General features: G+C 42.6%; 1 protein-coding gene across 5 annotated transcripts in view; it reads right to left on the bottom strand.

Annotated features, from left to right (window-relative positions):
* Positions 1 to 912: 912 nt before the first annotated feature.
* The window catches only part of TTC28 (tetratricopeptide repeat domain 28), a 225,209-nt gene continuing 212,626 nt past the window's right edge, over positions 913 to 13,495 (bottom strand). For 2 of the 5 annotated variants that reach the window (XM_062589806.1, XM_062589808.1), the window contains 5 exons: positions 12,963 to 13,194; positions 12,392 to 12,468; positions 9,302 to 9,431; positions 8,137 to 8,244; positions 1,921 to 6,784 (listed from right to left, as the gene is read on the bottom strand). In XM_062589806.1, the coding sequence (XP_062445790.1) occupies positions 5,154 to 6,784; positions 8,137 to 8,244; positions 9,302 to 9,431; positions 12,392 to 12,468; positions 12,963 to 13,194 (2,178 nt within the window). In that variant the 3' untranslated portion in view covers positions 1,921 to 5,153. Of the gene's footprint in view, positions 945 to 1,920; positions 6,785 to 8,136; positions 8,245 to 9,301; positions 9,432 to 12,391; positions 12,469 to 12,962; positions 13,195 to 13,495 lie in introns of those variants that run through there. The other 3 variants (XR_009960137.1, XR_009960138.1, XM_062589807.1) reach the window with 3 other exon arrangements.

The following is a 13,495-nucleotide window of genomic DNA, read 5'->3' as shown; positions in this document are numbered from 1 at the left end:
CAACTCCCTTTCTCTCCTGCAGTGCTGAACAGTCTTCTTCTAGCACTGAATGTTCTAGAAGTAAATCTCTGAAAGTAACAGGACCTTCTTGTGTCCCTGTGATGAAGCAGCAGCATCTTAGTGATAAAGAAGCCAAGACATCCGTATTAGATGCTTAGTGATTAACAGTAGGTATGTTAGGGTTACCAGGTTGTACGTAATTGTAAGGGCATGACTAAGTCAGGACAAGCATCTGTAAAACCCGTGTTGGAGGGGCTGCACCATCCATGTTTTCAAACACAGAGAATCAGCTACTAGAAACATGCTGGCAAAGGTCCTTACCAAAGAGTTAACAGCAGCAAGATTGAGGGAAGAATGAGGTTTAGGTCACCTCATTCCTCATATTGAAACAGACTCCCAGAGAGGTTGTAGAGTCCCCCTCCTTGGAGATATTTAAATCCCAACTGGACACAGTCCTGGGCAACCTGCTCTAGGTGACTCTGCTTGAGCAGGGGGATCTCCAGAGGTCCCTTTCAACCCCAGCTATTTTGTGATCTGTGATTCTCAGCAGGTCAAAGATTGGTGCCTAGAAAGTGGAAGACAGTAAGAGCCTGCAGTGCTGGGCTCTAGGATACGGTTTGCATGTTCTGTCATGTCAACACAGAGGCCATGTTAATGCAGCTGGGGGAGAGACACTAGAGAAAACTTAAGAGTTTTCTCTTAAGTTTGTGTTTTGACACAAAAAAGTCAAAATCTGTTTAGTGTCATTTGGTACTCATGCCACCAAGACTTCCCCTAAGGACAAGGGCACCTTTCATGTTGGGGCAGAGGGGCAGATTTAAGAGACTTTTACAAAGGGCACAGGGGGAAATATATCCTACCTTCAGCACTTGGTCCTTCCTCAATGCAGGAAGGGGAACAGATGATTCTTGAGGTTTCTTCCAACCCTATGTGTTCTTTTGCTGCTAAAACAAGAAAGACCATGAGAAAATACTGATACACCCATCTCCTGCACGGAAAAGGAAAAGCAATTTCCCAAACATCATTTGTAACAGGAACACTATATTCTGCAAATAAAGTTCTCAGTGACCCAACATATCCACAGGAGAAGCTGGGGACAGCTGTCATATTGTCCGCCACGAAAATTCTGCAGCCACAGCAGGCAGATTTATGCGTGACTTATTTGCTTCGGAGCAGCCAGAGGAACAACCAGTGATCAGCTTGTACGGCCAGGTGTCAGGACAGAGAGTGCAGTGTTAAACAGTTCTTTACAAATGTCACCCTAGAACAAGAGACTACAGGACTGAGAGAACTCATGCTTTAATAGACACTGAAATCACAAAGAAAGAAGGCCAAATGCCTTAGCAATTTCAATAAAAATATGAAAATCTTTTTACATGGTAAATTCCATAATATAAAAAGTTTAATGCTGTCTGGAAACAGAGTTTTAATTTACAAAAAAAGTCCATACAGGCCAAACATGGCTAATACTGCATACAGGGAGAGCAAGTGCTAAGGAGCTGCTGCTTGGAAGAGTCCCTGCTGACAGTCCTCTATGAGTTACCATCTCCAAAGTCCTTTTGAAGGTGTCTGCAACGAAGGGGCCACGTTTACCACACCTGTGTACAGCCTTTCCGGACAACATGGCACAATAGATGCAATGATCCCAAAACTGCTCAAATTCATTGTTACCTAGCCTGAAACTACCAGTGCTTCTTAACAGATTCACAGATTTTCTGTACACCTAGAGCAACCTAATTTGAAAGAGATGTCCACAGAACAAGTTTGACCTAATGACAGGAAATATGGCCAACAGCAATATATATGGGTGTAGCACTCCTTCAATGCTTTTTCCTTGTTTAAATAAGGTATGATTAAAAAGACGGAAAATCAGTACCAGACCAGAGTTCAGGCTAACCAACAAAATGAAATGAAACTGTGTTTTGATCACTGAGATTGTTTACTGTTCCCATTTAGTTTAAGCTAAAGACAGTCAATAAAATATATGTAATTAGTATCTCACACAGTAAAACATACTGGGTAAAACCAAACTAAAATACATTCTATTGCCTTGGGGATTTTCTGCATGTGGAAGGTCTAATGTGAAAGTGGATAATACCTAATTCTTATTGCTCACTGTATTAAGTAGTGTTGTCACTTGTACCATGCACAAATACAACAACAACAAATGCATTTAAACTCCACAGAAGGAATTCTAATACCAAAAGGAGAACATGTTCGTTTCATTTCCTGAATTTCTCCACATACTGGGCAAACCTGATAAAACTTTTTTTTTTTTTTTTTTTCCTCACAAAAGGGTTGTTTCTCATTCAGGGGTGGAGGAGTGAGGCACAAGGTGTGTGAAGTGTATCCCAACCATGACAAGCATGCATGTTCATAGCTCTCAATAAGCCAATGGAAGTGCCCTGTGTCAATGGAAATAAATTTCCCAAAAGACTTGTTCTACTGACACTTATCTTCCATATTTATACAATACCAGTTTCCCAAATACTGAACTTCCTCTACATCTGAACCCTTCCTTCCTTCTAATGCTTCTCCCTCCCAACCATTAAACAACAACTAAGATTTAGCTCTTTCTGAAAAGTTTAGTTATCCAAAGCCAGTAAGAAACCCACTGGCAGCATAAAAATGAGCTGTACCAAAATGGCAATATATAATTTCTACAGATTAAAGATCCTTTAGTTATGGAAGTAAATTGCAAGTAGAGAGGCTTGTTTCTGGCATGTTATGCAGCACTGCAGGGAGTATTTGCTGTTGCTATAAGCAAAAAGCTGCCCACTTCCATCCTGGATGACCCTGGGATGTCATTCAACGACGGCCGTGTTGGTTACAAACAGAGCAGGTCACACGAAGTCTCTCGGCAGTCTTGTGACCACAAGTTGCATGATCAGCAGTATCACCATCCACATGAAGTGTATGTGTTGTACTGACTCATTTCAGCCCACTATTTTAACTCTTCCTACTTAAAGAAGAAGATACCTAGCACCAATCCATCACAGGAAGATGTAATGTACAGACAAGTAACTTGCATCATGTGAGTTTAACCGATTTTTCTTGACTGTTTTGCTACATTGCATAATATAAATAAGTGAATAACTGAAGTCTTGTCTTTCTGCACTGAAACTCGTCAGCATCCATCCTTTTTAGCTGACTAAAATAACACAACCCTATATTCTGTGCCTTTAGTGCTCATATTAATTCCTTGCAACGGTGAAAAGGAAAGCATTCCTCCAAAACCACTGAATTCTTGAATATAATCAAAGCAAGCATTTGATATGTGCACTATCAGGAAGCTGAACATAAGTATTAAGGTATAAAAATTTAATCTTCTTTCTTCCTACCATGCCTTTCCTCCAAGATCCTGAAGAAAATCACAAATGATCAGCCCTGTATTTTCAGGAAGAGCATCCAGACATGATGGATGGAACAATTATCTGCATCAACCGTGTGTCCCTTGTAAGATTAGAGAGCTGACTGCATTCACCATTCAGGTAGTCAGGCACAAGACTGGAAGTTGACTTAAGATCTGACTAAAGCTCAGGGCTTAATTTGTTAATTAAGCCTCACAACACCTCTGTGAGGTAGGTAGGTAAGTATTACTATCCCCACTTAGATGGGGAAGATGAGGCACAGAGAGGTGAAGTGATTAGCCCCCAGCTGCTCAAGAAATTTGGGGAGTGCAGAACAGCAACCAAAAGCCTTGGTGATTCAGTGCTCCGACTTCATAGCTCATGGCCTGTGAAATACTTGGATCTAAGTGTGAAATGTGGCTGAGTTAATGTTACCACATGTCCATAGATTTTAGTGCATGTAAATGATCACTTCTGATTATTATTATATCACTGCACTGAAAGGCCACTTAAAAAAATCCCACAAACCTCTCAAATGTGATCCATTAAACCTAAACCCCTGGGTTGCTTTTTTTTCTCTTTTCTCCATGGATAAGAGGGTGCACAGATTCTGTAAGTAGGCAGTCTGCATGGTCCATCCTGTACGTTCTGATTGCAAGTGGACATAAACCTATCTCATGTACTTATACTGGGATACTTGTCCCCAAAAGAAATGAGTTTCTACAGGATGGGAAAGATTTGAAGACCTGCCCGTGATGAACTATTTTGAAAGGTTCAGCAGAATTAGTGATGGATTTATTTGGACATGTGATTTCTAAATCACATACACTGATGTCAGATTCCTGCCTCCTGTGGAACTGTAAAATAATGCTCTGAGTTTCCATGTTTGTCTCCCTTTTCTGCGCACACTTAGCAGACAGAAGACATCTGTGCTGACTAAATACTTGCCAAGATAAATCTCTACCATAATAAAGCTATGTGCCAGAAGCATCAGATCATTCAATAAAACCAGAATTTGTTTCTCTGACACATTCCCCCACCTCATGTGAGAGGCTCAAATTGTTCACTATGCCCAAAACATTTTGGGAGCAGATCAGTCAGCAAAAATTCACCTGAAAGGTCTCCCTCCAGAGGAGATACCTGAGAAGGAGGTTTTGGAATGAGACACCTCTGTCCTACTAGCCTCTGAATAATGCAAGACAACTGCCAGCATTGTGCTGCTATGGAGTTGCTGCACCAGTAATTTCTTGTGTTTGGCTAACTTAGCAGAGGTACTGGAGACGTGTTATCCTCCTTTTCAGCCTTTGAAAGCAATCAAAGAAATGGCTTGTACTTCTTTAGGCAGAAACTTGTGCACACTTTCTTTATGGTATAAATCAAAGTTTTGCCTTCTCTCACCTCCCTCTCCAATCCCTGATATGTATTAATTTCTGTATAAAAAGTTTGCTGCAAAACCTCCTGTTAGGATAAGAAATACAAGTACGTGGCTTAAGAGTTAATATTTTACAAACAAACAACTAGATTCATTGGACCTGTTGCTGCAAATACTGAACACTGCATAAGAACTGTTATCAAGTGAGTCTGGCCAGGGTCCAGGTAAGGGGAACCAAAACCCATCTGTGTAAGGCCCATGCTCCTGCTGTGAAGACAGGGCCCATCTGTTGCTCACCTGCGTACTGCCAACCGTGGGTGTGACCATGGCTTTTTAGGTAATATTCTGTGGTTCTGTATTGATAAAGGCAAGTGGGCAGAAGCAAATACTTTTAACAAGATTTTAAGTCATCAGTTGGTATAGAGGACATTTCAACATTTGGAGGAAGGAAAAAATCTTCCCGGTGACAAGAATTTATAACCATTTCCAGATGGCAGCCTCAAAGGGCGTACAGTTCCTGGAGTACTACTGGAAGGTGAAGAATGAGTTGATGTCACTGCATTTGTAATTTCAGGGCGCCTGTGTCCGTTTGGAGGGTTCTTTTGTGGAGAAGCAAAGTGTTGCTGAATAGATAGGTCCTTTAGTTCCAGCTTATCTGCACTTTCTTCTTTGCTGTGTCGTGGAGATAAGTTTAGCAAGCTGAGGACATCTTTCTTAGAAGTCATTGTTCCAGGAGCTCCTCGGAAAATCTTTACTGGGCCAGTGGAGTGCTGGGGAGTGCTTTGCCAGAACATTTTTAAGTTGTGAATTGCTTGCACTTTTTCATCAATGGCAGCCATCTTTAATTTGTCTATATCTGGGGCATCAGCTGGGCTTGAACGAGCAGAACCAGCTGAGGAATAAGACAGAGCAGGAGATGGAGTGCTGCCACCAGGAGACTGATGCCCTGAGCTTGGAGAGATATTTCTGGGTGATTTAGAAATATGAGCACTATAAGGAGAGCTGGGGTACTTGAGTTTAAAGTGAGGTTGTTCAGTTAAGGACCCATGTGAATCAGAACCTGGAGATGGCTGCCCACTGTATTGGCCCGCACCTTCTTTGTTTGACATCTCGGATGTTGTGGGGCTATTGTAGCCAGAACTCACTTTCTGCAGGGACGAACTCCTTGTTGGAGGCTTTGGTTTAATTGTAACAGGTGAAGACTGGTTTTTCTGATTAGAGCTGACTGGCCTACTGAATGCACTGGTCTCTGAGGATCTGAATGCAGATGCACCGGCTGGTGTGGGAGCCACATCGTCTGAACTGTTGCTTTTGCTTATTTGACTGCTGCTTCTCTGAAGACGTTCAACAGCAATGAGGTGACTCTGAGTTTCCTCCAGAATTTTTTGGGCCAACTCTTGTGGATCAAGCTTTGGATTGTTGTCCTCCTGGGACTTGACAGTGCTGTCAGTCTCAGTGCTAGATTGGTCAGATTCCCCAGTATCAGAACTTGCAAGTTTCGCAACCTTTTGGAAAGGTGAGTTTGGACTGGGAATAAGAGTCATTTTAACAGGAGAATTTGGGGTACTGATGTTCCCCTTGGAAATGACAGACTCTTTAATACCTCCAGTCTGACTAGTTTGGGGCTGTTTGTGATCAGGGGAAAATCTCGTTTTTATGTTTTCTTGGTAATTGGCCAAAGGCTCATTGCTAATTATGGAAAATCCTTCATACTCCTCCTCATCTCTGCTCACTGCAGTGCTAGTTTGCAATGACAGCTGGCTCTGTGCTGCAGAAGGCCTATGTGGATAGATGTTCTTGGGCCTCTCATAGTCCTGGCGTCCTCTATGCCCCACACCATCTGGCATGCTCTCTGGCTTGGAAACAAAACTCATGGAAGAAGCAATGGAGCTCAGGCTATATACAGAAATGGCATCTGATGCAATGCTGTCTGGACAAGTAGGAGAGAATGGAGGGTTTTGATACTGGGGTAATACTGGGTTGGAAAGAGACTGAGCAGAAGCCAATGACTCTAGTGATGAGGAACTGTCCAGGCTAAGGCGCTTAGGAAGCTCTGTAGAATCTAAAAAAGAAAAAGATATATATATATATATGTATATATATACACACACACGTACAATCACATCCCTACATAGACACTAAAACCAGCTAAAACCAGGTAATGTTCTCATCAGAATTAAGAGGAAATGCTACAATACGCACACAGGTGTTATGCTACTCAAAAAAACAACTACTACTTAGTCAAGAAGAATAATGTGCACAACCCAGGAAGTGAATCGGTAGGAACTCAGTCCAAGCACCCTACAGGAAAACTCTGGAAACTTGTCAATGGATTGTCACTTTCGATCTCACAAACCAGTTATGGGTTACACATCCTCCAGTTGCTGGACTGATTCTAGTTCCAGCTTTGGCTTCTTGCCAAGTCTCTTAGTGTTTTTTTCTCATTTTGTAAAATGATGCAAATATTTCCTACTCACACACAGAATCACACAGAATAGTTGATGTTGGATGGGACTTCTGGAGATCACCTAATCCAAACCCCCTGCTCAAGCATGGTCACTTGGAGCATCTTGCACAGGATCGCATCCAGGCAGATTCTGACTATCTCCAGAGAAAGAGATTCCACAACCTCTCTGGGCAACCTGTCCCAGTACTCTGCTACTCTCACAATAAAGAAGTTTTTCCTTATATTCAGGTAGAATTTCCTGTGTTTCAGTTTGTGCCTGCTGCCTCTTGTCCTATCACTTGGCACCACTGAAGAGAGTTCAGCCCCAACCTCTTGACACCCTTCCTGAAGGTATATGTAGACATTGATAAGATCCCCTCTCAGTCTTCTCTTATCCAGGCTAAACAGTCCCAGCTCTCACAGCCTTTCCTCATAAGAGAAATGCTCCAGTCACCAAATCATCTTTGCAGCCCTACGCTGGACTCTCTCCAGTAGTTCCCTATCTCTTGTACTGGGGAGCCTAGATTTGGACACAGTACTCCAGATGAGGAATTACCAGGGTTGAGCAGAGGGGCAGGATCACCTCCCTCAACCTGCTGACAACACTCTTCCTAATACATTCCACTCCAGACAGTAGTGCTACAAGGCATGATACAGTCTTTGGAAAACACTTTGAGCTATCCAGACACACACACTCTATTTTAGCATCTTTCCAGCAGTATGGTGTTGTAATGTTGTCTGCCTATCAGGAGCATTTTTCGGAGGCAACTGAACTTTGGAAGTTGTCAATCATATTTATATATAGCAAATAACATTTGCTGCACCTACTGTACAATGTGTGGTCTGTATGAAGAATGTATGACGTATGTATGTGTGCACAAAAGAGGAGAACATGAAATATCAAGAAAGGCCATTCAGACCAAATCAGCAGATGGCAGAGGAGCAAGAACTACCATAAGTAGCTTTACCAAAAAGTGCCAGCAAGGACTGTAGAGCAAAGTGCATTGTCCTCCTATTAGCTTGTTTCCCAGTTTTCAGAATCACCTCCTCTTGCCCAACTTCACAAAGGTCAAAACCTGCATCAGAATATGAAGCAAAAAAAAGTTGTATCTCATAGAAAGATCCCATGTCTTAAAAGGGATGTGATCTTATTTACAATACAAACAGAACAAAACAACATGAGATCCTGCAGTGTCCTAGAATGATTATGCTTGGCCTACAATGTACAATTGCTGGTGTGTTTTTATTATTATTTAAGGCAGGCTTTAAGGTGCCGCACCCTGAACACTTACACTGATCACTTATATCCAAACTGATAGACATAATACAGCACTCGGTATTTTTTTTTCATGTGCACATTATTTAGAATTGTCAGGAAATCATAGACTAACCACGTTTCTGGGGAGGGCTCCTACGTGCCCCTGCCATTCATCATTAATTCAAAGATTTCTCACAGAAATAGGCCTAAAGAAGAACAGAGATCTTGGAACCTGGCCAACGAGGGCTGGGCAGAAAGGGGCATGAATATGTGTTGGAAATGATGCTGGCCTCTGTTAGCTCTTCTTGCAGTCTTCCCGCATGTCTCTTTTTGCAGTGCTGCCTCTTTCCCGCAATGCCCTTCCCCAAAGTAGGGTCCAAAACAGAATAAAATCTAATTTGATACGTAGTTCTCATCTGTCTTTTCTGCAGGATGCAGACCCTGATACATACTATCACCGTGGTATGCCCCATCCTTGTTTCGCTGCCAAAGGAACAGTTGGTTCATTTCAGATAGAAGATCAGAAGCAAACTAACTGGTATATAATAGAAACAGCAGGGGAACAGGACTCCGAAATAAAAAACGGGGTTGAACCAACTTGACGGCACCAAGTTGCTGTCAACCCTGAAATCCATGTTCTGCTGCCTCAGGAGATGTTTCAGTGCATGAAAAAAAACTTACTCTGCCACTGGCCCACTAGTGAGTGCATGTGAAGTGGCAGAGACATACTAAGCAGTCAGGGATTGCATCCAGAGATGCAGAAAACCAAGTAGTACCCAGGCAAAAAAATCTACTGCTGTGAGCCCCCACACCACAGGAACCTACTACATGAGACATGAGTAATAGTAAGAAAACGGGAGGAAGTGTTATCCTACCTAGAGCTGCCAGAAACTCATGACAGCCAGGAAGCCTCCAGAGCTGGACACTGATGGAAACCTGGATTGGTGCAGAGGAGAAATCCTGCTCCTTCTCTCCTGCCTGAAGTTGAACCAAGACTTGATGTAGCTGAAGGTAACAATACAAAGATTAGCCATTACTTACAAACCACATCATTGCTTTTCTGATGAAAAGCTAAGGAAATGCATTGCAAATAGCCCTCTCTCTACAGATCCATATAATCAGCTGCTGCCCCTGAGTAGAACAGTGAGATGAAAAGGTCTGGGCAAAGGAAGCAGTCCAGAGACAGTAATGATGGACAAACTTCAACACTAGCAAAACACGGGACAGAACAGAGGTGAGGGTTGGAGATGTGGCCAGTGGAAAAAGAGCAAGGAGGAAGCACAGCAGGAAAATCTGGGACATGAAAGAAAAGGAAAGAGACACCTTGGGGCTGCTCACAGACATTTGCTAAAGCCCATTCCATGACTGAGCCATACTCCTTTTTGTGAATCTTAAGGGATTAATTCTCAGCATGAAACTATGGAAGACTTTTCTAATACTTTCATGACTTCCCAAGGAAAGAAGTTTCTTAACCAAAAGTGCCCAAAAGATGGAAGTAACAAAGTTCAGAAAAAATGTGTTCGTAAAGATCTGACGCAAATTAAGGTGCCAGGATCCCATGGAACTCAGAAACACAGCCAGGGCAGGAAGGATGGAAAGTCATTAATCCAGCATCAAATGCATCCCAGGATCACCCATCTCATCTTAGAAGCTCTTACACAACCCACAAAAGCTTACACTGTCTTTTTTCCACATTAGCATTACAAAGTAAATTCCAGGTGTGCAAGCAGGGTGAAGGCACTACCCTGCATCTCAGGGAAATGGGTCTGCAATGACTATGCACTCTATGTCTGTGTACTCCATCCTGCACAGGAGTGTCTTTTCCCCCCTGCATGTCATACTCACCATTCCCACCATATTTTTAACAGCCTTCGGGCAGCAGATAACAAGAAAGAAAAAGAGAGGAGAAAAGAAGGAAAGAAAGAAAGAACACAGGTTATTCTGTGCTAAAAAGTGCCTTTGGGAGGGAACTTGGCCATGCAGTGACACATCTGCATACAAACCAGCATCCTGAATGCAGGATGTTCTACCCAGAGAAAGTAGAGTAATGGAAATGGCTTGAGCAGTGAATTAGAAGGAGTCCAGTAACGTGGGAAAAGGCAGCTGGAATCTAGCAGTAACCAGCTCATTACAATCAAACCAGACACTTAATGGGCAGATACCCCAGGCCAACCCCCGTTCTGGCAGAAGGTTGAACACCAACAAGCCCCTCTCTTTTTCTCTGGGATACATTATTGGCCCTTGCTGCAGTCAATGATCCCTAGCTTTTTCTTGTATATGCAGTAATACCAGAGTTCTTCCTTTTCCACTTCCTGCCTTTCATTTTTCCACATAAAAACACATACTTTCTATCCACTGCAAGAGATCTGCTCCCTGCCTTGCTGCTTCATTAATACCAAGAACACTAACTACATTATGAAACCTATCACTCTGTACTGGAGAGACTGAAGAAAGTACTATCCAGTGACTCAACTACCAGTCATTACAGCTTTGAATGGAAACATCTCTCAATATATTTTTAACAACCTTCAGTCCTTTGGGATAGCAGAGCCTTAGCTGCTCACTAACTCAACTGCTGAGAGCAAGGAGGCGAAGAAAAGCAACTTAACAGCAGAAGAAGGAAGAGCTAAGTCAAAACCACCCTAACTTTTAACTGGATAGACTCTTGTGCAAAAGGGAATTCTGCTTGGTTATGGGCTACAGAAAAATATTTGCAGAAACAATGCAGTATCTCTGCCAATATAGGGAAACAGGGAGTACATCTTTTGTAAGCTGCGTACAGCTATCTGAATTTCTTTTTCTTCGGTGATTTAATTATCTGAGGAAGAAGACAATCGGGAAATAATCTCAGGGATACTGTTACACTATATGATCACGGCGCGCTACTAGGGCTCTAACATACAAACCACTGGAATGTCCTTTATTCATCACATCCCACCCTCTGGTGGCGATGAGGACAAAATAACCTACTGCTACTCAGCCACGAAAGCTTCAGGCACTAACAAAACAACCAAGGCAAGAGAGTAAAATTCTATAAAGCACGATCTATTAGAAATATCTCACATACTATTGTAGATTCTGACAAAAAAAAACATTTCCTTGAAATACACTCAGTCTAATGGATAACTGTAAAGTTAGTCCTGTTATTTTGTGTTTTGTGCAGAGAGACTCAACATGACAGAGTGAAGGGGACCCTTCTGAAATGACAGGGGGGTAATCCCAGCTACCCACTGCAGCACTCCCCTAGTGGGGAAAGGGGAAAAGAAGGTGAGCTATGCACCTATGCACAACATATGCTGTGTACATTTACTAAAGCAGGCAAATGACCAAAATAATTGCATTAGAGGAAAATCAGGACAGTAAGAAACATGTGACAGAAAGCCAGCCAGGCTGGTGGCAAAGAGTGAGGTTAGGTTAGACTAGGCATGCTAGAAAGGATGGGGAGAGAAGGGAATGTGAGAAGAGGAGGCAGGTCCTGTAGCTGTAGGTGGCAATGCTCTGTTCTTAAAAATACTGAATCCTTCTGGCAGAGCCACGAACACTCAAACCTCACAGACCTGGCGTTGTCCAAAGTAGGTGCTATTGTTTGGGACACTAGTAATTACTCTGGACAAAGACCAGCCAGCATGGGCCCCAGACGGGGTTGCCAAAAAGCAGTTAGTGCTTCTACCACTCCTTTCCTGTATTTTGCTTCCACTTCACTGCTGAACTTATGTTTTCACTTCTGTCTTTGAACTGGGAGACTGAAGGCCATGCAGCTCAACAACATGCCTGAATTTTGCTCTCCTGGACGTTCACTTTTGCTCATGTAAAGAGGCATGTTTAAAATTTCAATATTGAAGTCTCCTAGCATGCAATTGCTGGGCTGATAAACTGGAGTATAAACTATTTTGTGCATTTCTGAACTCATTGTCCTAAAAGGAAGCATTTGGAAACTGGTGATGGAGAGAAACCTCCCAGCTTACCCGGTTGATAAGCTGTTCTCCTGTTTCTGAAGCTGTTATAAGTTTACAAAGTGCCTGAAGTGCAGGGTTAGGCAAACCTGAAAAACATCAATAGAAAAAAAGGTTCATAGAAAAACTGTTGCTTGATTGTTCAAACTATTTCTTGATTTACTCAAAATCTGGCTGGTTCTTGATACAACAATCTGAACAGAACACAAACTCAGCTAATTCCTAAAATCTCTCCCCCACATCAGTGAATGGTTCTGAAAGCAGCAATTTCTAGAAATCAAAAGTATCTTCTCAACTTTGTATCTGATAAACAGCTTCTGACTGAGAGCAGGGAGAAAGGAACAATCACATCATGCTTTTCAGATACTGGATCCGGTGGTAAATATTTCCACATATTACAAAATATTCAATAAACATTTACTTCTAGAGCCTTTGTCTTGCTAAATGCTTTTATTTTGTTATTGTAGAAATCTAGAACAACATCAAACTTCGTTATTTTGTAGGGCCGCATCAAAAAAAAAAAAAAAATCAGAGAAAAGTAGAGGTATGCTTGGACAGAGCCCATGGCTGGCCTGGTGCTTACCTAGGAGGGACTGTATGGTGGTGCTGCACTGCTGTAGCCGCTCACCAGGGTCTGAGGTGGGGAAGAACACTGCTGCAGGCAGGCCGCTGGCAGGAGGGTCCAGTCGGAACCCCACAGCCGTGAGCAGAGCCTGCCAGCCAGGAATGCCACCAACTTTATTCTCCACGCTTTGTTGGGAGGTGTACATGGAGTTGTGCTGCCCATTCTGGATCCGCTGCAATGACTTCTCCACCTTTGGGGGAAAATACAGCATTAGCTTATTTTATAACAGATTTTTATTAATGATTTCTGTATACAGTGAAGAGTCAGGAAGGGCAGACTGAGCGACAGTAAGACCGATGTTGAACCTGCCTTGTCTTACATAGAAGAATGTTAGTGCCCTTGGAAGCAGAGGCTCCAGTAACTCAATACTCAGTTGTAAAATCTCTGTGATCAGTCATTATTCTCTGGGATGCTGGAGATACGAATGCCATAGGAAACTAGGTACCAGTTTAATTGTGATCATTCCTATAAGCTGCAGCTGCATTTGTCCC

Source organism: Rhea pennata, chromosome 17, assembly GCF_028389875.1.
Source record: "Rhea pennata isolate bPtePen1 chromosome 17, bPtePen1.pri, whole genome shotgun sequence".
NCBI lineage: Eukaryota > Metazoa > Chordata > Aves > Rheiformes > Rheidae > Rhea > Rhea pennata.
The sequence above is the reverse complement of the archived record's forward strand: the minus strand, read 5'-3'. Positions and strand labels throughout refer to the sequence as shown.